Raw genomic sequence first — 27275 nt, 5'->3', positions numbered from 1 at the left:
ATGATTAGCACATTACTTTTGCAGGACAATACTCAGCTCAAACCCAACCCCTTTCTGACTATATATTACTCTTCCTACACCCTTGACACTGAGAGACACTGTCCTTCAGTGTTACTACTCTGAAGATGCCTGCCACAGTTGCTGGCGAAATGTCAGGAAAGAAAATTCCAAGACCACGGTTACACAGCCCGGATAACCTACAAGAACCAATCAATGTAATCAACAACGTAAAAACCAGGAAAAGCAGCAACATGAAAACTATGGTGCACAATTAAAAAAAAATATCAAAAAGGCTGGGGCAAAACAAACTCAACCAAAACAAAACAAAACCTTACCTTTCTCAACAGTTCCAGGAAAACACAAATGTAGCCTGGTTTGGCTGCTTTTGTTACCGTATCAGGAGTCAGACACTTTATTGTGAGATACAGCAACAGGTGGAGCCCACAAAGAATCACCAGTGTGTGTGGGGTGGGGAGATAAAATATTTGGGAATCCCACCCCCACCATCAAAGTCTCAACTTTCAGGGTTGTCTAAGTTCTTAGAAACTCAAGCAGGCCAATTTCTCCCCCCGCCTCCCCCCCCCCCACTTTTCCTCACACTCAGTTCTTAGCATTTCACCCCTTTTGGAGAACTTTCAGTAATCATCAGGCCGCTTCAATCCCAGCCCCGGGTCTGGCTAGTTTAGGAACTCATTTTTTCCTTCCAGCATACCGTGTATAACAGAATTATTCAGAAAAGCATTTTCCAGCATTGTGATTTCATTATCTGTGAAACTGTTCCTGATAGATTTTCTGTATTTCTAGTTAATTTTTTTATTGTATTGATAGTATTGTTTTTATTTTATTTTTTTAAATTTTGTACTCTGATGGGGAAAGGAGAAGATGAGAAAGATCTGCTTTCCTGGATCCGCTCTGTTTGCAGGAGCCTGGGTCCAACACTGTGGGACGCATCCCACACTACCGTGAACAGGACAAGTTGCAAATCCTTAGGGAATCCTTGGGAACAACATGAATGGAGCATGGGGGACCGCTGTGATAAGAATAATGGGAAATCCTCCACACCACCTCATGCACAGTTGAAGAGGAAGAAGAGTTGGTTTTTATACCCTACTTTTCTCTACCGAAAGGAGTCTCAAAGTGGCTTACGATCAACTTCTCTTCCCTCCCCACAACAGGCACCTTGGGAGGTAGGTGAGGCTGGAAGTGTTCTGAGAGAATGGTCACCTAGCAGGCTGCATGTGGAGGAGTGGGGAGACAAACCTGGTTCAACAGATTAGAGTCCACCATTCATGGGAAGGTGCGGGGAATCAGAAAGCTGCAAAATCACTTCACAGATTCACTCAGTTTGTAGTAGTACAGGAATCGGTTCACTCACTAGCACAAACCCACTGAACAGGATTCACAGCATCTTACCTTGTGTAATGAATATCCTGATTCAAATATAATCGGGGGAAGTAAAAGAAGAAAAAACATATTAGGACGAAACATTTCTTCTTCCTGCAAAATATAACAAAATGATGAAGAAAGGATTAGTAAATGTGTGGTAAGGGAAATTATATCGCATCATGAGTAAAACAAACAAAATCAAATGCAAGCGCTTTAGAATGTCTACCTAAATGATAGTATTTTAAACAAAAAAATCACCAGGAAATAAATTTCATATTAATCTGTCTCGTTTCCCACCACAAATAAAGAGGATTTTAGGATAGCAAACATTCTTGGAATTGCCTTTTAAATTGCTTTTCACCCCAGTAGCTAAAAAAAAACCCCAAAGCATTCTGTGAATTGCAGCAATCAAATAAGTAGTGTGACATAATACTATCTCCCAACAAATAGCTTTCCACGACAGGAATAGTTAATGTAATTAATGCTTATCAGAAATAAAAACAGGACATGGAATTGTAAGGTTAGATCCAGTTACTCAACAGCAGAAACCTCTGGTTGTATATCTCCCTTTTTTCTTCCCCCTCCCTGCAGTGCTTTCAGACCCTGGGAAAGTTAATTCCCAGGTTTGCAGGAGCCACGTGGAATAGTAGCCACAGAGGTCAGTGGCCTGTAGTGAAGGGGAAGAGGAAGTCTATGGAACCACCCTTTCTGCCTCTTCCATCAACAGCGCTATTAGTGCATGTGAGTCACAATCCTAAGAATCAACTTTTCCCGGATCAAATGGGGACAGTAAGATCCTTGCATAAGAATAAGAGAAGAAGAGTTGGATTTATTTACCCCGATTTTCTCTGCCCTTTTAAGGAGATTAAGAGCCCCGTGGCGCAGAGTGTTAAGCTGCAGTACTGCAGTCAAAAGCTCTGCTCATGACCTGAGTTCGATCCCGACGGAAGTCAGTTTCAGGTAGCCGGCTCAAGGTTGACTCAGCCTTCCATCCTTCCGAGGTCGGTGAAATGAGTACCCAGCTTGCTGGGGGTAAAGGGAAGATGACTGGGGAAGGCACTGGCAAACCACCCCGCAAACAAAGTCTGCCTTGGAAACGTCAGGATGTGACGTCACCCCATGGGTCAGGAATGACCCGGTGCTTGCACAGGGGACCTTTACCTTTTTAAGGAGATTCAGACTGTCTTACAATGGCCTTCCCTTCCTATTCCCACAACAGACACCTTCTGAGGTATGTCGGGGCTGAGAGAGTTCGGAGAGAACTGTGAGTAGCCCAAGATCACCCAGCAGGTTTTATGTGGAGGAGTGGGGAATCAAACCCAGTTCTCCAGATTAGAGTCCACCGCTCTTAACCACTACACCAGATAGCTGGATCTAGCCCACCTTTTAGATTCAGAACTGTAAGTGGTTCTGTGTGGGGCTGCCCCCATGGGCAGTTCTGGGGCCACAACAGATGAAAAGTTTTAACCTTTCTGATGGGGATGAGCAATTTGAACTTCATTATTCTGCCGCCTCTATTAATAAGGACACTGCCTTGAATAGTTCCGAATTCCTACAGAGTAAGCCTGGACCTCCAGGCCGTGAAAGAATATTCAACCACAAGAGCTACTTTTTCTGAAGATGCAATTTCACATTTTAATATAATTGCTAAGGTCTTTAAAAATTATTGGCAGTAATGGGAATTGGGAATAATGTGCTGCAAAAGTGCTTGACTCATACAAATTGGCTTTGAAACAACCATTTACTAGACTTTCAAAACATAAAGACTTTTTAAAAAAATGATACATGCTGGTTTCAGCAAAACAATTTTGTCAATTTTTCATGCTTTTCTCTGTTTTACAATCTCAAGCACAAAATCTGTGATGGAAGTTACACGGGACTGCAGAAATGTTTAAGAGTGCTGACTTCCTTAAAGAAAACGGATGCATTCAGTAATCTGTCAAGAGTTAGTTCATAAGCTATTACTTCAATGGCAGACCAACCTTGTGAATTCTCTCAAAAGAACTAGACCCACCTAACAATTTGGAGGACAACTTTACAGTGCTGATTCCTTAAGAAGGAACTCCAAGTAAGTGAATATAGTTATGCAACTATTGTGGTTAAGACCAAGAGCTAACCAATGGGTTATATGTGCTGTGTGGCTGAAATCATCTTGATACAAGCATACCTCTGAGCTATTGCGGGTTCAGTTCCAGCGAATAAAGCGAATATCGCAATAAAGCGATAAAGTGAGCCACATTAAAAAAATTTGGTCTCCCAGAGCATATAAAAGTTATGTTTACACTATATTGTAGTCCATCACACTACACTGTAGTCTATTAAGTGTGCAATAGCATTATGTCTAAAAATGTACTGTAATAATAATGAAAAACTTTGAAATATGGCAAGAATTACCAAAATGGGACACAGACAAGAAATTAGCACACGCTCTTGGGAAAATGGAACCGATAGACTCGCTCAAAAACGCAATATCTGCGAGGCGCAATAAAACAAGGTATGTTTGTACTGTTACTGTTGAGTAAGGCACCCCATGTTTGGGAGGTAATGATTGTTTGTCACCTTCCCGATCCTTGCTGATGGGAGCTCATCCGGGATCTGAGAGGAATTGACAGGAACAATAAATCGCAACCATCACCTCACCCCCATCCTCAAATTGTGGTACCCCACATCCTCAAATTGTGGATCACTTTTGCAATGAGCCAGCTGGAGAACATGTACAGAACATGCACAGATGCATGCAATACTTTTAAACACTTTTTTTCCTGGAAGCTGATGGTCTTCAGATCTGGGCCGAAATCTGGCGATTGGGAGTTAGCAGATAATTTTGCTTTCATTTGCTGCTAATCTTTAGAGCAGCATGGAGCAACTACAGTAAAAAAAAGTGATGTTGTACAGCAAAATCTGCTTTATTCTGGGAGAGCCAGAACAACTTCATATGACTGCAAAGGGCAATGAAAAAGCAAAGACTGTACACCTGCAATTGCCTTATACAGAGTAAGATCATTGGTCTGTCAAGGTCAGTAATATCTACACTCACTGGAAGGAGCTCTCCAGAATGTTAGGCAGAGGTCTTTCACATCACCTACTTGATCCTTTTAACAGGAGATGCCAGGAATTGAACCTGTGACCTGCTGCATATAAAGTGAGTGCTCTACCACTGAGCCTACACTCATTTATCCCAAAATCTTAATCTCAGGGACCTGTGAATATTTGTGGAATGGCTTGAATAAAGCATTTAATTTTTAAATTACACTTCTTGTGATGTGGACCAGATGTTAACATTCCTTAATCATGGGAACACACTCAAATGCTTGGGAAAAATCTGTTTCTAGTGTTTTTATTCTTCCATGACAAAAAGGAAACATCTACTGAATTTATTCTTATCCCATTTCTCATAAAAAGGAAATGAGAATGAGTGGAAATCTCCCAACCCAGTGTCATTTTCCTGGTCTAAATATTTTTAAAGCTAGACTCTACTTTATTCTTTACAGATTTCCCATGATGTAAACAGTGTTTTCTTTTTTTGCTGTCAAGTTACAGCTGACTTATGGCAACCCCCGTAGGGTTTTCAAGGCAAAGACACATTCAGGGGTGGTTTGCCATTGCCTGCCTCTGCGTCATGACTCTGGTGTTCCCTGGAGGTCTCCCATCCAAACCTTTGCCAAGGTCAAGGCTGAATGTGTGTGACAGGCCCAGGTTCACTTAGCAAGTTTCCATGGCAGAGTGGGGATTCGATCCTGGGTTTCCCAGATCCCGGTCCGACCCCTTAACCACTACACCATTCCGGCTCTCAAACCTTGTATAACTAGAGTATATTCTAATCTTAGAGAGGCCTCAGTTCAGTGGGCAGCTCAGAATGCAAAAAACTTCAGGTTAAACCCACAGCATCTCCGGTTACAATGGCTCTCTGGAGGAAGGAAAAATATTCAGTCTGAGACCTTGGAGCATCACTCTAAGTTCAAGCAGTAAATGATGAGCCAGCATTGAGATGTTCATTTGTCTAATATTTCTGGAGTCCAGTTTCAAAAACTAGAAGGGAAAAAAGAGGAATGAAGGTAAACCCTCTTAGTGGCTGCAGTCGCTTGCAGCTGGGGAATTCTAAGTTTGGCTCTTCCTAGGAAAGAAATAAAAGGTGGAAGAGGACAGGGCTTGTTGGGAAGGGGAAAAAGCTGCTCAGTTAAGGATGTGGCCTTGTATAACCTTCTTTATTTCTCATTGGAAGAGGCTGCTTTCATGGCTGCATTCCCAGACCGGCTGGAATGAACAGAGCCTCTCATCAAGCGATATTGAAATGCTAGGTGAAAATTAATTTTGCTTCTTCCACACCACATCTTGTGACATATAAGGCAGGGAAGGTGAGACTGTTTTCCAGATGCAAGGGAAGTGGCTACAACTAGGAAAGTGATGGAGCTGAGTCATACTTGCCCCCAGCTCCAGGCCCTGCAGTCCCAACGTTTGCGGAAGGGGGGAGGCAAGTGTCCCCCCCACTTCAGGGTTTTCCGGATGATTTTACATTTCTTATATTCTGATGCCCTGACCTGGATAGACAAGGCCAGCTGATCTCAGAAACTAAGCACAGTCGGCCTTAGTCAGTATTTGGAAGGGAGACCACCAAGGAATACCAGGCTCACTATGCAGAGGCAGGCAATGGCAAACCACCTCTGAACATCTCTGGCCTTGAAAACCCCACCAGGTATCCCCATAAATCAGCTGTGATCTGACGGCAAACAAAAAACAGCCACACAGAGCTTAATGGACTTGGATGGTATCACTGTGGAAAACATTTTCTGTATCAGGACAGGATACCCTAAGTAAGGGGGCAGCTGAGTCAAATGCTGGCACCTCTTTCGCTTGATCAAATGATAAAGCCAAAACACAGAGGACATAGCCAAAAAAAAAAAAAAGGGGGTGTCTGCATACCTTCCAGTTGGCCAGCTTCTGAGATTCTATAATTTTTATAAATGCTCCCATGAGGATACCTAAAAGGGAAAAGAGACAGGAGAGAGAGAGAAAGCACAATATGAAACCAAAATGCTTCAACTCAGTGAAGTGTTCAAATGCTCAGTCTGCTTTCAGTGCGTCGTACTAAAACATTCATCATGCTCTAGGGCTATAATGAACAGCTGAAGTGATCTAATCCAATCTCCTGCATAAAACTCCATCCTCCACACATTAGCCAGCTGCTCCCCCTCCCCCTTCCATTATTAACCAACACTATTTAGGTACTACAATTATACAGAATTTCATTAAGGCAACCAAGACATGTCTATTCTACCATCCGGATGGATCACAACAGCAACAGTGACTTGGAAAGAAGTGGAATCTCAACCAATGGTCCTCAACTCAACAGAAGCGGGCAGGGGATCAGAATGAATGGAATGACGTAGCCAGCAGGAAAAGGTCAAAACAATAAAGCTTCATATCGGAAAGATGAGATATGCCGCTAAACTGCTACAGGCTAGACTGAGCAACTGTAAGAAAGGGAGGTCAATAATCTAGAAAACAGATCTAGAACTTACTTTTTAAAAAATGGGTCTGATCTATGTCTAAGAACACTTAAGTTCTTAAGTGTTTTCTTTGTACTGAATGAACATGTTGTAACTAGGTGGATTGTTCGAATTCTCTGCAGCGACATCCTTCTTCTAATTGTTCATAATTAAGACCTTTGTTCCCACTGCTCACCTTTCTTTAATCTCTTCTGTATTACGTATTCATCTGTCAAAGAATATATTCTGAAATACTACGCTTGTAGTCACATAAACAAAGGAGCAGGTCTTCTGATACCGATTTGTTTTGTAGGCCTTTCAAGAAATTCTGAATCTCAGTGGGCCAGGCCCAACTCTTGAACAGGCAACCAGTTGGATGTCCCACATATGCCTCTTCAAATATAAAAATCGATTTAAAATAATGTTAAAAAATGAGATGATGTTAAGGAGACCAACAGTGTATTTTGTGTGTGCTGTGAATTAGATAACTCTTCCACTGCTTTGGCTAAAATAGGATTCTTCCTCATCACTTGTTTTGCAACACTGTCCTGGAAACGACATTCATTCAGGTACAACATGTATCTAATCTTGACCTACCAAAATGATAACAAAATTGCAATCTTGCTTTGCCTGGCCAAAAAAATATTTATACAAATGGGATTATCTTGCAAAGCTATCGAATAATCAACAGCACTGAGGAAGTGATTACTGTAGCACTTGAAAATCTGAAAGGAAAACAAAACCTATTCTAGGGCAAAGCACATGGGTATGAAAAGGAGAATATTTGAGTATAAAATAGGGTGGAACTAGCAACCTGTCTTCCAGGCTCTTACTAGGGAGCCCTTTCAAAGCCTTGAATGGTACAAGGTGTCTGTTGTAGGGAGGGGAAGGGAAGGTGATTGTAAGCTGTTTTGAGACACCTTAAAGGAAAAGTGGGGGCATAAAAACCAACTCTTCTTCAATAAACTCCCCCCACCTCCATCCAGATTTTCAGTATTCCTTCCAAGTTAGTACAGGAGGATGACCACTTGGTCAGCAGATCCTTTGTAGCTGTTTGAATAAGTCACTGCCAAGTTTGGGGGTTCTTCCTTTTAAACTGGATTTAAAAGGTAAGCTGGAATAAACCTTTCATGGGGGAGTGAGCAGCAGTCTTCATTTTACAGTGGAAGTCTTTATTTTGCTTAGGCTACTCTAGTGTGGATCGGGGCAGAATGAGAAAGTGGGTCACAAGCGCATTGACATGTACCTAGGCAAACATGTTCCACTGACGACATGCTATAACAAAGCAGATTCCTAGTGAGGGGCTGTGACTCAGTCCTAGTGAATGATTCAGCCGAGCGAGCCTCTGCAATGCGTGCAAAAGATCCCAAGGGCAATTGCCAACATCTCTTGTTAAAAGGACCACGCAATAGGTGAGGGGAAAGACCTCCGCCTGAGACCTGGGACAACTGCTGCCATTTTCAGTAGGCCATGCTGACCTTGATGGATCAGTATAAGGCAGCTTCATATATGTTACTACATGTTCAATGATCCTTCCCCATGCTCACACTTTTAACAGAAGATCAGCTCTGTGAAGGGCTTGCTGAGATACCACTCACACCGCTGGGGATATGCAGAAATGGATGCTCATTCTGTGTTAGATTCACAAGGGAACCTCTGAATACCACTTTTTTGTTTCCCCACACAACCACTTGCCCCTTTTCCCTCTCTCCATTTCAGCAAATCTGTGGACAAATAACATTCACCCAAATGTGATAAACTGCTGAAAAGAAGGAATGTCAAAAATTGTCTTTTACCGAGATAATTTGAACACAAGAATACAGTTCATTTTCCGGTGGGTAATACTGCCGTGGTAGCAGGTACTCACCTAAAGAAACAACGGCAACACTCTCTGGCAAGAAGTGCAGCCTGTATCTTATCAATAAATGCACCAATATGATGCAGATAGCTGGAAGGAAAACAAAACAATGTTGAGGCACAGGCAGAACAGCAGCAATGACAATATTCAAACAACTTGTGCAATTATCTAATTACATTTAAAACAAATATGAATCTAAAATAATAAAGTAATAATTTATTTTTTAATATCTATTTATTTTATCTAGAATATTTATATGCCTGTCTTTCTCCTGAGTATCTTAGGACCCAAGGCAGGCACGAATCATCTAAAAACAATCTGCTAAACTAAATATTAAAACAACAGGCATAAAACATTAAAAAAAATATTTTTTTGAAAACAACCTTATGTCCCTACCAGCAGAGTATTCCCCTTTTACCCAGGCTGCCCCAAAGGCTCTCCAGAATAACTATGTTTGGCAGCCTCACGAAAGGACCGGAATTCTGTTTTACAAGTTTTAGAAATTCCAAGCAAGAAGGCCAGCAAGGATCTGACAAAGGGAGTTTTGCCTCCCAAAAGCTTATACCCTGGACATCTTGTTGGTCTTTAAGGAGCTACTGGACTCAAATCTTGCTCTTCTAATAAAAGAAGTTTTTTCTTTAAAAAAGCACTGCTCTAGGTATTGGGAGCAGACAGTGTGCTGGTAATGGCATAGGCACTAGCCAATACGCACCCCTTAGAGTCACAAACACGATGAACATTGCAAGAAAAGCCAGCTTTTTGAAAGTTAAACTCCCAAAGGCTTATCGTACCGTCCAGGAAACGTGTGGAAAACACCTTAGAAGCGTTTGTCCTGGATGCGAGTTCCAATTTCCCCCACACACTCCTGCCCGTTCTAACGTCTCTGAAACGTTTGCTTTCAGAACGCACCTCCAATAAAATAGCGTGCACACAAGAGGGGGCATGGAGGGAGCAACACGTAATCGTGACGTTGCTTGGGTTTCCCTCTACCTCCCCCCCCTCGGCATTTTGGATCGTCGTTGCAACGGGGATGACAGGACAATGGCCTCACGTTTTCTCCCCGACGCCTCTAGTTCTCGCACGCACACAAACCACACACAGAACTCTCTAATCAGATTGCATTGTAACCGACTAGTGAAACTAATGGGGAGGGGGGGGGAGTGTGCCCTAGACGTTGGGTGGTTGGGAAAACAGAGGGGTCTTGCAATCAATCGGGACCCAGAAGCAGAACAGGGAAAGTCCTTCTGCTTAGAGACTGGGGGGGTGCACTAGAAGTTATTATGGTTTAAATAAAGGGGGGGCTTGCAAGCACACACTTTTATTTCTCCAATTACCAGAGGCTGCCAGGAATGCTCGCTGTGGTGGTTTGGAGGTTAAGAAAGGGGTTTTTTTCCCTCCAAACACATGAAATTCCTATCGAGGCTAGTTAGAGAGCAGACAATTTCCCAATGTGATGGGGGGTGGGTGGGAAATGCTTGGCAATACAATCCACCCGCTCATGTTTAAGTGATGGTACAGTCCAAGCACAAACCAATCAAAAGGAGCGTGTCCCATCTGGGATCCTGTAACCTGCTCTCTTCCACCCCCTCCCCTTTGTCTCAATGAACAAGCCTCCCTTTGACCCAACAACAGCAACAGCAGATGGCAATAAAAAAATGGAGGACGCAAGCAAATAAAAGAGGGAAATGTTTGATTGGGACCCTGCACAAACACAAATGGTTGATCTAATGTTCCAACGTTCCTGTGTTCCTTTGTAAGACCACAAGCACTCTGGGGGGATTAAGTAACAATAATTATTGGTAGATGCAAACGGGAGGGGAGGGGGAAGGTGGGATGGGAGGAGAAAGGCTTTTCATTGGGTGTTGCAAAAAGAGGGGAGGAGAACTGAATAGTATGTAACTGAACGCACCCCTTGGATTGCCAGTTTTGAAACGACATAACGAAATACATCGTGGTATAGGCGTTTGGGGGAAAAACAGATGTCTGGCGCTTCCAAAGCATTTTAAAGCCGAAATGGGAGGTCTGAGGCAAACCACCTTTGTACAGTGAGGGAAAAAAGTATTTGATCCCCTGCTGAATTTGCCCGCTTGCCCTCTGACAAAGAAATGACCAGTCCATAATTTTAATGGTAGGTCTACTGTAGCTGTGAGAGACAGAATAACAACAGGAGAAACCCAGAAGACAAAAGTCAGAGATTGATGTGCATTATAATGAGTGAAATAAGTATTTGATCCCCTATCAACCAGCCAGATTCGATCCCCTATCAACCAGCCAGATGTCAGGCTACCTGGTATCTTCACTGTATGTAACGAGCTGAGATTAGAATCTCTATCTATCGGTCTGGGACTCCATGCAAGATCTCATCTCGTGGAGTTGCAATGATCATGAGAACGGTGATGAAACAGCCCAGAACTACATGGGGGGGACTTGTCAATGATCTCAGGGCAGCTGGGACCATAGTCACCATGAAAACAGTTGGTAACACATTACACCGTGAAGGACTGAGATCTTGCAGAGCCCGCAAGGTCCCCTTGCTCAAGACAGCACATGTACAGGCCCGTCTGCAGTTTGCCAATGCACATCTGAATGACCTAGAGGAGAACTGGGTGAAAGTGTTGTGGTCAGATGAGACCAAAATCGAGCTCTTTGGCATCTACTCAACTCGCCGTGTTTGGAGGAGGAGGAATGCTGCCTACGACCCCAAGAACATCATCCCCACCATCAAACATGGAGGGGGACATATTATGCTTTGGGGGTGTTTTTCTGCTAAGGGGACAGGACACCTTCACCGCATCGAAGGGACGATGGACGGGACCATGTATCGTCAAATCTTGGGTGAGCACCTCCTTCCCTCAGCCAGGGCATTGAAAATGGGTTGAGGATGGGTATTCCAGCATGACAATGACCCAAAACACATGGCCAAGGCAACAAAGGAGTGGCTCAAGAAGAAGCACATTAAGGTCCTGGAGTGGCCTAGCCAGTCTCCAGACCTTAATCCCATCGAAAATCTGTGGAGGGAGCTGAAGATTCGAGTAGCTACACATCAGCCTCGAAATCTTACTGACTTGGAGAGGATCTGCAAAGAGGAGTGGGACAATATACCTCCTGAGATGTGTGCAAACCTGGTGGCCACCTACAAGAAACGTCTGACCTCTGTAATTGCCAACAAGGGTTTTGCCACCAAGTACTAAGTCATCTTTTGCAAAGGGATCAAATACTTATTTCACTCATTATAATGCACATCAATCTCTGACTTTTGTCTTCTGGGTTTCTCCTGTTGTTATTCTGTCTCTCACAGCTACAAAGACCTACCATTAAAATTATGGACTGGTCATTTCTTCGTCAGAGGGCAAACGGGCAAATTCAGCAGGGGATCAAATACTTTTTCCCCTCACTGTATGTCTTCCACCTTGAAAACCATACAGAGTCAACAACAAGTTGCCTGTGACTTGATGGCACTTAATTATAATTATCTGAAAGTAGCTAGTTAATGTCTCCATCTGCATCTCCCCCTAAATTTCCATGCCTGTGAAATTTTCTCAAAATGTTAGCTCAGACAGGTTGGAGCCAGACTAAACTTTCCCTCCGTGAACTTTCCGTCCTCCAACTGCAGCCTGCAGACTACTGATCACCAAGGAAAGCTGCTCCTGGGAGAATGGGACTGCCTGAATAACAACACGATGGGCAGCTGCAGTGGAAACGGAACGGGTGGAAACTTCCAATGTGGTCTTTATCCAACCCTGTAATTGTAGCCTGTTCTCAAAATTAATCAACAGCACTGTGAATATTGAAAGAGACACATCACCCTAATCAACAGGCTGCTTCACCGGCTCCGTTTCCACCCCACCCCCCGCATCTGTCTGCCTGTATTAACTCCAGAACAGACTCAAAAATAACCGAAAGGAGAGGGCAGAATGCGTATTCACCTAACACAGTGGTTCCCAAACCTTTTGGGCCACCGCCTCCTTGGTTCCACAAACTCAACCCCAGCACCCCCTACCCTATCTTATAAAAAGCATTATTCAAAATAGGGGTTTGCATGACGCACTGAAGAAAATAATAACAATAAAAATTCAAAACATTAACAATTAATTGCACATCTACTCAAAATCAAATTAAAACTTTTTAATTGACATTTATTCAACAAAACTGATGAACTTGATCCAGTGGTACCAGCTCTTCAAAGTCTGGGGGGAAAACTCTGATAGTTTCCACCAAATCTGCCAGCATGGTGCCATAGCTTGATCTATTGTAAATTAGTGAACAACACAGTTGAAGGGGCCCACCTCTAGTGCCCCCCCGCTGCCCACTTGCCTCTTAGTGCCCCCAGGGGGTGGTACTGCTTAATTTGGGAACCACTGACCTAACACAAGAAGGGTAAAGAATATTGTCATGCCGCTTGACTGCTCTTCCTGTTGAGCTTGGGCCCCAGTTTCAACCGGAAGGATTGGCTTGGCAGGCGTAGGCAGCACCAGCTTAGTGGTGAGGGCCAGTGTGGTGTGAAGGGTGGCATTGAGCACTTCGTGGGTAGCATTTGGGAACCTGCAAGAGAATAAATATACAGCAAGGTCAGGCTAACCAAAAACGGGACTACATATAAAAACAGATCCTCCCTCCTCCCCCCAGAAAAAAATCTTCTGAGAGAAGATAACAGTTTCTATCATGGCTGGCCTCCTCCCCCTTCCTCTTTTTACATCTGATCTTTATGGGGGAACCTGATTGCTTCCCTAGGCTGGCTCTTGGTCTTGTGTGCAGATAGCTGAGCGCCATTGTTTTAAATTATTTTAAATTGTTTTAGATTGAAGCTAGCAATTTTAACTAGTATTAGACCAGGGGTGTCAGACATAAGACCCGCGGGCTGGATGCAGCCCCTTGAGAGCTCTTATCTGGCCTGCAAGCCAGCCGAGGCAGCCACACATCCCCTTGATCTGGGCTGGCGAGGTATAGCCCGGCCCAGCCAAGTGACATTTATGTCATATCTGGCCCTCGTAACAATTGAGTTCAATACCCCTGGATTAGGCCTTTTGAGAAGAAGAAGAGAAAAGAAGAGTTGGTTTTTACATGCCGACTTTCTCTACCACTTAAGGGAGACTCAAACCGGCTTACAATCACCTTCCCTTCCCCACAACAGACACCTGGTGAGGTAGGTGGGGCTGAGAGAGCTCTAAGAGAGCTGTGACTAGCCCAAGGTCACTCAGCTGGCTTCATGCGGAGGAGTTGGGAAACCAACCCAGTTCTCCAGATCAGAGTCTGCCGCCCATGTGGAGGAGTGGGTTCTCCAGAATAGAATCCACCATTCCAAACCACCGCTCTTAACCACTATACCACGCTGGCTCTTTTGTATTTATTGTAATGTTTCTTGCTTGATGTAAACCGGTCTGAGCCCAGCCTTGGCCAGGTATAAAGGATGGTCTACAAATCCAAAAATAAATAAATAAAATAAATAAAAGGAAATTGTTTGAAAAACAAACTCACTAACATGCAACTTATCTTAAGCCAGCAGGCCCTAATTACAGGCCAAAAATTATGACTCCAAAGAGGGGAAATAGCCAGGCTTATAGTCAACTGTGCATTGGAACTGTAGATGGAGGAGGCGGGGAAGGGCAGAGGTTGGCTTTTCAGACATGCCTGACCTGTGCATAATTGCCCAGTCTTCAAGGACACTACAGAGCCACAGTTGAGCACAAAGAATCTGCAAAGGAAGGGACATGGTCCTGTGAATAACCAGAGGCAATTAAACACATGAAGCTGCCTTATACTGGATCAGACCCTTGGTCCATCAAGGTCAGTACTGTCTACTCAGATTGGCAGTGGCTCTCCAGGGTCTCAGGTAGAGGACTTGCACATCACCTCCGTGCCTAGTCCCTTTAACTGGAGATGCCAGGGATTGAACCGGGGCCTTCTACAGACTGAGCCACAGCCCCTCCTAAGAGGGGCTGACTCTTTCAGCAGACAGCAAGGAGTACCAATAGCAACATTCTCTGCCAACTGAGATGTAAAAAATACAGTTCCAAAGGATCCATTCCCGTACTGTGGCAGAGACGCACTGCTCTACACAGCACATGCCACCAGGGGTGAGGTTTTTCTGCAACAACCAACCGCCTTCTCCTAAGGCAGTGATACCCAGTGGCTCTGCGATGCGCTACCTGTGGCTCTTCCCCCAAGTGGCATCAGCCTGTGACAGGAGAGTGAACAAGGTCATTGCTGGGTTGGGCTTCAGGTTGGCAGATGTTTCCCATTATAAAAGAGCCGCCGCTAGAGGATCTGGGGGGGTGGGTAAGTTGTGAGCCTCCCTGAGATGCGGGCCTCATTCCGGGGATGGAAGTAAAGGGCCTGTCCTTTCCACCCCTACCCTCATTTCTCTGCACCTTCGGTAGGCTCCTCCTAAGACCGGCACAACTCCCAGGAGGAGAGCAAGCAGACTGCAGAGAAGAAAGAGTGAAACCACCACAGCAGCCACCCAGGAAAAGAGTGGAGGGGCGATGGAGGTTTCACTCCCCTTTGCCCAAAGCCAACTGGTCCTCCTCCAAGCATCGTGGCAACCTCACTCTCGCATGACTTGCTGTGTCTCATGCTGAGGAGAGAAGCAGAGAGGGAAGCCCTTCCTCTCATTCCAGATGCACTCAGGCCGGCTACGGTTCAGCAGTAGTGGGGAGAGAGAACTGTACACATGCAGAGGTATTCCAGTAATGTAAATGTGTGTGTGTAAAGTGCCGTCAAGTTGCAGCCGACTTCTGGCGACCCCTTTTGGGGTTTTCATGGCAAGAGACTAACAGAGGTGGTTTGCCAGGGCTTTCCTCTGCACAGCAACCCTGGACTTCCTTGGTGGTCTCCCATCCAAATACTAACCAGGGGTGACCCTGCTTAGCTTCTGAGAGCTGACGAGATCAGGCTAGCCTGGGCCATCCAGTAATGTAAATAGTTACATCTTATATTATTTGAACGTGCGTGTTTGGTAGGGCGGTACACATGACATACGGTAGGTCATGTGGCTCTTTTGGTTCCGGAACTTTCATTTATGCAACCCTTGGTACATAATGAATATGGTAAAAGGATACATCTTGTCCATGCACCATACCCTACACACACTACACTCTACAGTGACTGCCGTGGCTACTCTTTCCGCCATTCCCATTACTCGCTTCTCTCTCCCTCCCTCTCTCTCGTGGTTCTGTCTGTCTGCAGTAGTAGAAAAGGGCAAGAGTCCAGTAGCACCTTAAAGACTAACAAAAATATTTTCTGGTAGGGTATGAGCTGTCGTGAGCCACAGCTCACTTCTTCAGACACAGCTAGAATGTGATTCACATTCTAGCTGTATCTGAAGAAGTGAGCTGTGGCTTACGAAAGCTCTTTAGACAGATGGAATCACATTCTAGCTGTATCTGAAGAAGTGAGCTGTGGCTCACGAAAGCTCATACCCTACCAGAAAATATTTTTGTTAGTCTTTAAGGTGTTACTGGACTCTTGCCCTTTTCTACTACTGCAGACTTTGTTTTACGGGGGGGGGGGAGGGTTTTGCCAGTGCCTTCCCCAGTCATCGTCCCTTTACCCCCAGAGCAAGCCGGGCACTTAAAGTTGAAGGGGGTGCCGCTTGCCCTGGTCACACACGTCGCATGAGGACAGCACCGGCTTACCTGGCAGGGCCGTCGTGAGGAATGGCGTGACCATGACTAGGGTGCGTTTGGAGCACTGCAAGGGGCCGCCGAACACGTAGCCTCATCAGCGCGACCACTTAAGAGGCCTGCTGCAGGTGACCAAGGGCGGCTCCCCTGCAGACGAGCGCACCTGCCAGGCAGGCTGTCCACGTCAGAGGCCTGGGGCAAGGCTCCCTACCTGCCCTTCCCACCCACGTGGGTATTGTGTGTGTGTCAAGTGCTGTCAAGTCGCAGCCGACTTAATGCCGACCCCTTTTTGGGGTTTTCATGGCAAGAGACTCACAGAGGTGGTTTGCCAGTGCCTTCCTCTGCACGGCAACCCTGGACTTCCTTGGGGGTCTCCCATCCAAATACTAACCAGGGCTGGCCCTGCTTAGCTTCTGAGATCTGACGAGATCGGGCTAGCCTGGGCCATCCAGGTCAGGGCCAGATAATACGTTGGTATTATCCGCACCTCTTGTCCTACCCGCCAGGCACCTTCCTGCCCCGCGTCTCCCCTCCAAGCCCTTGCCAGGAACACGCTCCCTCCCACAAGGAGCCCCTGAAGAGAAGCCACTCACTCCGCTCCCACCATCTTGGCGCGTCTTCTCCTTCCCGACCTCAATGTAAACCAAACACACACACCCCCACCCGGAGCACCATAGAGCGCGACGGTCCGCGCTTCCGGAGCGGTGTTTGCGACGCTCTGGACGCTGCCTGGGCCGACTCTATGGCCTCCCGCCGCGGAGGGAAGGAGGGAGGGGGAATGAGACGCGCGCGCCGAGAGGGGGCTTGGCCAATCGGGGCGTGGGGGCCCGTGACGTCATGGCCGAAAGCGGCGTTCCCCGAAACGCGCGCCGGGGAGTTCCGGAACGCTGAATCGCCGGCGTTTGCGCAACGCCCCGGTGTGGAAATGACTTCGGGCGTCGGTTCTCGGTATGCAACACCCATCTATGCATTCCGCGGAACATTTCTCTTATTTGTTTACACCCACGTGCCTATCTGTTGCAAGTAGCGGCGTTGGTGCAAAACAAAAGCCGTGGAGCAGAACAACTGGAAGGTAGCACGTTGGCGCGCGCGCGTTGGGGGCGAGGTGTCTTTTGAACCTTAATGAAAGGTATTCCACGGATTTTGTTATTTAGCAAGAAATATTCTATTCTGTGTTGATTCCGGATACTAAACTGAGGATGATGTTTCCGAAGCATTGCCCTGTTAAGATTCCTGAGGAATGCAAGAATTCAGTCCGAGGGCATGGGGCATATTTATCCAATGCACCTGTGTGGGTATTCCCCAAACATTTACCTGAGGCAGCTTCCGCTTAAAAATATAATAATAAAACAAAAACAGCATCAAAACACCAATTGCCAGTTACATACAAAAGAGTATGGAAATACAGAATCGCGCGTAACAGTATAGAGCTATATAAAGGGGCGTCAACCAGGGTAATCTAGAACTGCCAGTGTACACTCAAGCCCTAGGAAGAGAAACAAAAAATTTTAGCCAGTTGCCAAATAGTTAAGCGCCAGGTGCAGGATTAGGCAGACGCTGAAAAACAAGGTGCTACAACAGAAAAGCCCCTGTGCTACAGTGACATCAAGGCTAGACTATTGTAATGTCCTCTACATGGGTCTGCCCTTGAAGACAACTCAGAAATTTCAGCTGGTACAGAATGTCACAGCTCAGTTGCTGACCAGAGTTAGGCGAAGTATGCATGCCACACCCATTCTGCACTCTATTGGTTACTGATCAAACAAACAAACACTTTATTGCGGCCTTGCCAGAAAAATACATATAATTAGTTCCACGGGCAAATATACTCATATACATACTATAAGCTGTTACAACATAATCCTTCTTTCTGGGAACTCAGTCCTAAATAATCTGAATATATAATTACATAACCAATGGACCCCCTTCACTCCTTACGAATACTCTTAGATTGATGAATTTTAATCGCTACTGCACAGAACCTGGCAGTGGAGGATGTAACCTTCCTGTTTTCCCCCAATAACAACATCTGCAATAAATCTGCTTGCGGTACCCCTGTGACACCTTTTATTAGGGGGGAAATGAGCTGGGCACGAGCCTCATTATACCAGGGACAACCAAATTAAACATGTGCCACTGATTCCAGCTCCCCTGACCCACAGGAGCAGAGTCTCTCTGATATTGGTATCTTCTTAAAACGGCCCTCCAACATAGCCGAAAGGAGAGCCTGAACACGTGCTAAAGTAAATGCTCTCCTCTGGCTTCCTCCTTCCAACTGAAACAGATAGGATGAGGGGGCTACTTTGTACCTATTATTCTCTGTTGATATGAAGGCAGGACACCTCCCCACATCCTCCTGTCTTTCTATGTCCCAGATCCTCTGTTTAATTAGACTTTTGGCCTGTTCGTATCCCATCTGAGACACAACCTGTGGGTCCAGTCCTATTCTGACCAGCTTTCTAAAGACTGCCTGAAGCCATGATGATTTGAAATTATCCTTTAGAATCAGGGCGGAAAATCCCATTGGGTTGGTGATCATTTTAAGCCACATTAAGATAGATGCCAGGCTCACTCTGGCCTCCACCCTCACCATCCCTGTCTCCAGGCGGAAGTTAGCGTTTGACACAGAACTAGGGACTTGAAGGACTGTTCTTAGAAATTTAGATTGTACCCTTTCTAGAGGTACAAATTGTGATGAAGGGGCACCCACCCATACAGGAGTTGTGTCTGGGATTTCGCCCTAAACAGTTTGAGAGCTGCGGGGACGTAATGACCACCTTTTACTGATCAGTTACCAGGTTCAGCTGAATTTTCTGGTAATCACCTACAAAACCTTTCATGGCCTTGGGACCCACATACTTACAGGGCCGCTGTCCTACTGTGCCTTTGCAAGGACAGCTTCATTTACTTGAGCAGAGTTTGCTAAAGGTGCATCCCTGCAAATGGGTAAAACCAGCAACTGTTCATTCACGGACATTCTCTATGATAGCTTCCACCTGGAACTGCCTGAGGAGGTCAGGAAGGCTCCCACACTTCTCACAGAATATGCAAACCAGAGATGTTCAAGAGGGCATTTTCGTAAGGTGATTAGAACTTTAGCACAATGGTATAACTCCAGAGGTTGCTTTTATAAGGGAATAGGGTTATAGTCTCTTGTAATGTGTGTTATCACCTTCATTTCACTGCATTTTCTTCTTCTTTGTACCTCCCTTTTTGCATTTTGGCATGGTATGCCTTAAGACAATTTTTGTTTGCATTGTTTTCCGCTCATGTAACCCTAGTTCTGTTGCATTGTTTATTGGCTATCTTATGCTGTGTGTTTGAATTGGTTTCTACATTTTGTAATCCACCATGAGTCTCAGCAATGGAAATAAATAATCAAGCAGAAAATAAAGGGCAGGATTTGCAGAGACAAGTTCTGCCAAAGGTGACTTATTTTCAAATAGATTTATTGTAGTATCTCATTCAATAAATGCTGAGATTGTTTCCTCGGTCTCTCTGTTCTTCTGCTAGTCTGGGAATCCCTGTCTTATTATTCTTTTTAGGCTCCTTCCTAACAGGGTACAAGAGGGCAGCAATGGGTGTTCCACCACAGTGCCCCATCTGGGGTGATCTTCTGCCTTCATAAAGTGTCAAAAGGGGCCATAGAGGTCCCACTCAATGCAGGAGCAGCTTACATAGGATTCCTCTGTAGGCTCCCGTCCAAATCAAGACCTACTTAATTTCAGCAAGGTTGCTGCATCATCCAGCCAATGTTTTCCTGGGATCCGATACTTAAAATATAAGTACAGGGGAACAGTGTGGTGTCATGGTGCGACTTTCTAGACTAGGATCTGGGAGACCCAGGTTTGAATCCCTACTTTGCCATGGAAGGTTGCTTGGTATCTGAATCTGTAAAACTCAGACACCCAATGGCAATAGCATTTAAATGACATTAGCAGGTGTGATTGGATCAGGTGTGATATGTAGAAGAGGAGTAGGTGTAGAGAAATCAGCATTGGTAATAAGACATGAATACCAGGTGTTTATTCAGTCCAGGAGAATGCATTGTCTTGAGTTTCATTATTAGTTGCAGTTCAGCATGCTCTTTTTCTAATCTCCCTTTTAAAGGGACAACTATATGGACTAGTGTAAAAGTTGGCAACTTTACTGGTGTTGCTAAGGCAGGGATCCTCAACCTTTTTGAACCTGTGAGCACCTTTGCAGTTCTAACAGAGGGTGGTGGGCACAACCATACAATGACTGCTGTAGGAGATGGAGCCATCCACAAAATGGAGGAGGTAGAGCCAAGCACAAACTGTCAGGGAGTAAGTCCATGCATAACTCTAATACTAACTCTTCAGTATTTCAGGCAGAGGCTCTGTTTAACAGGATGTCTTTTAAAATGAACATGTTATTTAAAAATATTTTCTGGCATGTACACAACTTGCCTTCAGTAACACAGTGAAGATCCTTGTGCCTTGGGGTAGCTGCTGCCCAAGCAACTTTTCAAAAATCTGTACAGCCAATCAAATATCCAGGGGCCATTGAGAAGCCCCGCTGAGCAAAAGCCCCACCTGCCCCCCCTTTCTAAAAATATTTGGCTGACACCAAGTATTCACAAGGGACCTCTGTTAGAATCGTAGAATAACAGAATCATGGAGTTGGAAGGGACCACCAGGGTCATCTAGTCCAACCCCCTGCACAATGCAGGAAATTCACAACTACCTCCCCCACACACACACACAAACCCCTAGTGACCCCTACTCCATGCCCAGAAGATGGCCAAGATGCCCTCCCTCTCATCATCTGCTTAAGGTCATAGAATCAGCATTGCTGACAGATGGCCACCTAGCCTCTGCATAAGGGAAGGAGAGCTCCCCACCTCCCAAGAAAGCCTGTTCCACTGAGGAACCGCTCTAACTGTTATAAAATCCTTCCTAATGTCTGTACAACCAATCAAATATCCAGGGGCCAATGAGAAGCCCCGCTGAGCAAAAGCGCCTCCCGGACCCACCCCCTTTCTAAAAATACTTGGCAGGCACCAAGTATTCGCGAGGGACCTTTGTGCCAGGGAGACCAGTCACTGTAACTTCCTTGCTTATGTTTGAATTTGTAAAGTTGTTACACCTTGAACATTTTGCATTTCATGGCCTTTTAAGCCTGCTATTGTGAACTTCTCTCTCCCTATAGTATACCAACATACATATGTATACTAAAGACCAGAGAGAGAGGGACTGCCAACTAAGGATCTGCATCATGAGTCTGAGGAATTGAGTTCTAGTACAACAACAAAAACTGCTTAACGCTAGAACAAAAATTGGCACCACAAGATTCCTGTTTGTTTTTGCTGCAACAGACTAACAGGGCTACCCCTCCAGAATTTGCAGTACCGGAGGTGTGAAAGATGGAGCATGATTAACTGGAGCAGCGGGGAGTTGTCTTGAAAAGTGTTTATTATGCTTCTGGCTGAAAGGAGTCTCGTGCAACCTTAAAGAAACAGAAATGAATGTGGCTATTCCCATCCCCCCCCCCCAATTTACGCCACTAGTGACTGCTAGAGAGCCAGTGTGTTGTAGCGGTTAAGAGCGTTGGAGTCTAATCTGGAGAACCAGGTTCGATGCCCCACTCCTCCACATGAAGCCTGCTGGGTGACCTTGGGCCAGTCACAGTTCTCTCAGAACTCTCTCAGCACACACAGAGGCAGGCAGTGGCAAACCACCTCCAAACATCTCTCACCTCGAAAACCCTACAGGGTCGCCATAAGTCAGCTATGACTTGATGGCACACACACAAACACACACACACACACAGTGACTGCTAGGAGCATTGGGCGGGATAGGGAAGACTTTCCGAGCCCCCCTCCGGCTGTCCCAGGCAGGCAGCTGTTCAGCCCTCCAACAAACGGGAACGTTTTAATGTTTGATTCTTACAATGTTTCAAGAATGTTGGAATCCTATTAATTCATAATATGGTAAAAAGTGGGGAGTCTTCCCATTCGTGCAATAACTCCTCATACACATTCAGTTTATCTTCCGGGCTAACCGCAGATGAGGAAGCTGCGGTTTGCTACATTTGAAAGAAGAGATCATACCAGTTCGTGTAAAAAAAAAATACTTTACTATATAAAGCAATTACAAACCAATTTTTCCTTGAAGGCAAGCTTTCCAGTGCTTAAATCTAATTAGCAACAACAGAGGAAGACTTAAATCATGCCAAATTTGTGTAGCATGTTATTGCAAAGCACCAGTACAACTACTGAGTTGTTTTTTACACTGGCTGACCATCTAGCCTCTTTTTCATTTCCCCGCATTGTTTTATTGCCACTTAGGAAATATTCAGTCTCGAAACAACATCATGTTGGGGTTAGGGTTGCCAACCTCCAGGTGGTTAGCAAACAAAGAAACAGCTTCAAACTGCAAAACAATACAAGTTTGTATTAAACAACAAATAATCATGCACCATACATATGGTACAACAAACATGGACAATGTCCAGCCAAGTAAATTCTATATACAATTGAAGCCACCGCAGGGAATATTTACAGTCCTTGGCTTGAGAGCATCTCTTCTCTTCAAGAGGTAAGGTAATAAGTCAATGCTACAGAAGTCCAGTTTACTTTCTGTTTCGGCTTATGTCAGCCTTCCTCAGGGGCTCACTAAATATAAGGCAAAAATAAACATGCAGTACAGAACGGCATAAACAAAGAATCAACAATATCATATATACAATCATATACTCACACGCTAGCTGTATTCACACTGCTTATGCGTTGTGCCCAACCTCCAGGTGGTGGCTGGAGATCTCCCGCTATTACAACTGATCTCCAAGAGATTGAAATGAGTTCCCCTGGAGAAAATGGCCACGTTGGCAATTGGACTCGATGGCATTGAGGTCCCTCCCCTTTCCAAACCCCGCCCTCCTCAGACTCCACCCCCAAAGTCTCCAGGTATTTCCCAACCTGGAGCTGGCAACCCTAGTTGGGGTGGAGCTCTAGGAGTCACCCAGAATTTGCATGTTGGTGCATTCCCCCCCCACACACTTTGTACATGTTGGCCTGTAAAGCAGCAGCGGGAAATGGTTATAGCAAGAAACTTGACACACACATGAAAATGTTCCACCAAAGGGCTGTCAACCCTACAGTTATTCTGGTCCTCTTGTAGCATGGCTGGCATAGGAGGGGGTGGGGAGGATCCTGCTAGCTGGCTAGCAGCAGCTGAGGGAGATCTGGCTGAGTTTGTCTCTCCCCAGCACTTAGGCATGGCCAACAATGTGAGGTAAAGGGGTCTTGGTCTGAGAGTCCTAGCTTAGAGCTGGTAGGAAAAGCTGGCTGCAGAAACCTGCTTTGCAGTTAGAAGCTATTTGCCCCCCATCTCACCTGTCTTGTCTGTTTCTGGCTTTGTGTGTCTGTTTTGCAATTTGTTTTTTATCGTTCGCTGCTTTGGGTTCCCATTGGGGAGAACAGTGGGCTAATGAAGGGTGGGGGGAAGATTCACAACAGTTGTTGTCTTCCAGGCTGCCCTGATCCCCTTGCTAAAAAGGTTGGGTTTCAACTTCCAACAGGATCACATTGGATATAGGCAGGGTTTAGGGTTGCCAGGCCCCCCCTCCTGGCCACCAGTGGGGGATGGGGTGGGTAGGATTGCCTGATCCAGGTTGGGAAACTCCTGGAGATTTGGGGATGGAGCCTGGGGAGGAGAGAGCCCTCAGTGGGCTACAATGCCAGAGTCCACCCTCCAAAGCAGCCATTTTAACCAGGGGAGTCTGTAGTCTGGAGATGAGCTATAATTGCGGGGGATTTCCAGGTCCCACCCTGGAAGCTGGCATCCCTAGTAGGGTTACCAATTCTGGTTTGAGGAGGGGAGAGAGTTTAGCAGGGATATGATGTTTTAAAACCTCATCCAGGTCAGGCTTGGTGGTACTGATGGGTGACAGAACCCCCCCACCCAATTAATGTGCAATGCCCTTTTTAAGTTCTTGGGATCACCTTGGCCTTCATATTACTGTTCAATTAAAAAGGAGAAAGATCAAAAGGGATTCCACACTGTGAAAAAAGTACACCGAAGCTTGTTAACAATAGCTTGAGACATACAGTGCATTTAGCTATGGCCAGGAAATAGGGTTGCCAGGTCCCTTTTTGCCACTGGCGGGAGGTTTTTGGGGCAGAGCCTGCTGAAGTGGGGAGGGACTTCAACACCATAGAGTTCCATTGCCAAAGCGGCCATTTTCTTCAGGTGAAGTGATCTCTATCGGCTGGAGATCACTTGTAATAGCAGGAGATCTCTAGCTAGTACCTGGAGATTGGCAGCCTTACCAGGAAAGTGTTTTGCAGTGCCATCTGCACCAGACTGAACACTCTTCTAAATACGCTGATTTCGATTGACTTAGAAAAGTGTAACTGTGTTTAGATTGCACTGCAAACCACATAATCAGTCTATATACTCAGTGAGCCAGAGACCAGTCCTGAGCAGGTCGTCTCAGAATCCAGTCAAGTTTATTCAGTGCTGCTTACTCCCAGGAAAATGTTCTTTGGATGGCACTGATTGTCACATGTAATGTATGTATGCAACCTTTTGTCACTAGGGATGCCAACCACCAGGTACTAGCTGGAGATCTGCTTTTTACAACTGATCTCCAGCCGACAGAGATAAGTTCACATGGAGAAAATGGCCGTGTTGGCAATTGGACTCTATGGCACCGAAGTCCCTCCCCTCCTCAAACCCCGCCCTCTGCAGGCTCCATCCCAAAAACCTCCCCGCCAGTGGCAAAGAGGGACCTGACAACCCTATTTGTCACACTGCCCAGACACATGATAAAAAGTAGGAGTACAAGGAATGCTCAGTGTCTGATTCGTGCATGAGCCTTGATGCAGAAGGTCAGCTGAAGAACATTATCTGCAGGCCTGACTCCCATCAGCAAATGATATTTTTATGGCCATGTGTTTGGGTTGGCTTGAGCATTGCTCATAAATTGAGTGTATTTATGCTGATAACTCTCAGCTGCTCTTTGGGAGAGTCGTTACAAACCCACCCAGACATGCATCACAATTTGGCTGCGGTAGGGTAACATGGCGGAAGTTATCACAATACCTACACATCGTGGTTTTGAATGTCCTTCCTTTTTAAAGAATTTTTCCCCCAAGTGGAAACTTTAATTAAGTGCACATGCTTCTGCATCTCTGTATGCGTGCATGGCTTTGCATGCCTGAGCATTATTCATGGTCTTTGGACCAGAGGTTTTCTTCAGAAGTTGTATTTCTAACATTGCAATCCTATGCAGAGTTACTCCCGTCTAAGCCCGTTGAAATCAATGAGCTTAGAATGGAGGGATTCATTTTAGGATTGCACTGTAAGCGACATAAATTAATACTGTACAGTTATGACTCCTCCTTCCAGTCATATTTGTCTGTGGTCCCCTTCCCCCCTTATGCTTTTCAGTTGGCTCCCTCTGTTCAAATACCATCTGCTTGATAACTCTATTGATTCAGAACCCATTCCAGTTTAATGAGCTATCATCTATCTACCTAGTACATTTTAACCATGCCCTTCCTTCCAGAAGCACAGGCTGGCACACCTGGTTTTCCCCATTTTATCTTTGCAACAACTCTGTGTAGTGGGTTAGGCTCCAAGATGTCATCAGGCCAAGATCATCCACTGAGCTTCATGGAAGAGTGGGGATTAGAACCTGGGTATCCCAGAGCCTACTCTGGCATTCTAGCCACTACACCACACTGTTATAAGTCTTGCTTCCATTTCTTTTTTTACTTTGGTCTTCCTTTAAAAAAAAACCCATTCCATGCAAGCAAAAAAAAGAGCAGTGGTCAGTAGCGATATAGTGGTTTTCACCTGGGATCAGGCTTGTGAGGCTTCCCTGTTGCTAGTTCAGCTGCTGATAAAGGGCCAATGGGGTTTCCACATGGCAGGTTTCAGTGCAGTTTCCCTACCCCAGTTCCCCAGCAGCGGCCAACCTACCTCCTAGGGTTGCCAGTCAACAGCTGGCAACTAGCAGAAATCCAGAGGGTCAGGGACAGGGCGGGGGCATCAGGCAAAAGCAGTATGACACTTCCAGGGAAAACCTGGAAGTGATGTCACACCTTTCTAGGAATTGTTGGATACTCTATGGTAAAACAAAAGAGTTTCCCAACTGTTCCTAGAAGGGTGTGATGTCACTTCCAGATTCCCCCCAGAAGTGATGCAGTTCTGTCTCCTGATGGGAATTATTTTCCCTCCCACTGGTTGCTGACTGCTGCAGGGCAATGGGAACTGGGGGGTGGGAAATCTCCAACCCCCAGTAGGCAAATGGCAAGCCTGCTGCCTCTCTTGGGCCACCAGGGCTTTTGCAGTTTTTTAACCTCAGCATTAGAATATCGTTATATCGAGATACATTTTTAACAGTAGGTGTAAGAGGTTCTGTGACTCAAGTCTTTAGCCCCTTATGTTGCCTTTTGCTGAAGTTGTCATAAGCCGGCTGCGTCTTTGCAGCTCTTTACACACACACACATGAACCTGCCTTATTTTGAATCAGACCCTTGGTCCATCAGAGTCACTCAGACTGGCAGTGGCTCTCCAGGGTCTCAGGCAGGGTTCTTTCACATCACCTACTTGCCTAGTCCCTTTAACTGGAGATGCTGGGGATTGAATCTGGGACCTTCTGCATGCCAAGCAGATGCTCTACCACTGAGCCATGCCCCCTCCTCCCCCCACACAAAGAGTTCTGAGAAACTTGTTTCATGGGTACAGTGATGTAATGTCCTAGCCCAGCTTAGCCCAAGCTAGTCGGAACTTGGGTGCTAAGCAAGGTTGGCCATGGTCATTACTGGGATGGGAGACCACCAAGGACAAGTAAGTTGTTATGCAGAGGAAGGCAACAGCAAACCACCTCTGCTTGTATCTTGCCTGGAACACCCTGTGGATGAGTCGCCGTGATCTGAGTGCAACTTGACAG

The 27275-nt window shown here is 45.6% G+C and overlaps 1 protein-coding gene across 1 annotated transcript in view; it reads right to left on the bottom strand.

The window, feature by feature from the left end:
• Window positions 1–17315, bottom strand: part of SLC9A8 (solute carrier family 9 member A8) — a 56803-nt gene extending 39488 nt beyond the window's left edge. Inside the window, exons 1-6 of the mRNA XM_056844881.1 lie at window positions 17016–17315; window positions 15279–15304; window positions 13094–13272; window positions 8740–8820; window positions 6307–6365; window positions 1414–1497 (exon numbers count right to left, since the gene is read on the bottom strand). Coding sequence (XP_056700859.1) covers window positions 1414–1497; window positions 6307–6365; window positions 8740–8820; window positions 13094–13272; window positions 15279–15304; window positions 17016–17315 — 729 coding nt within the window. The remainder of the gene's footprint in view (window positions 1–1413; window positions 1498–6306; window positions 6366–8739; window positions 8821–13093; window positions 13273–15278; window positions 15305–17015) is intronic.
• Window positions 17316–27275: the final 9960 nt, after the last annotated feature.

Source organism: Euleptes europaea, chromosome 2 (genome assembly GCF_029931775.1).
Source record: "Euleptes europaea isolate rEulEur1 chromosome 2, rEulEur1.hap1, whole genome shotgun sequence".
Taxonomy (NCBI): Eukaryota; Metazoa; Chordata; class Lepidosauria; order Squamata; family Sphaerodactylidae; genus Euleptes; species Euleptes europaea.
Note: the sequence above shows the minus strand (reverse complement) of the source record. Positions and strands in the feature narration are given on the sequence as shown.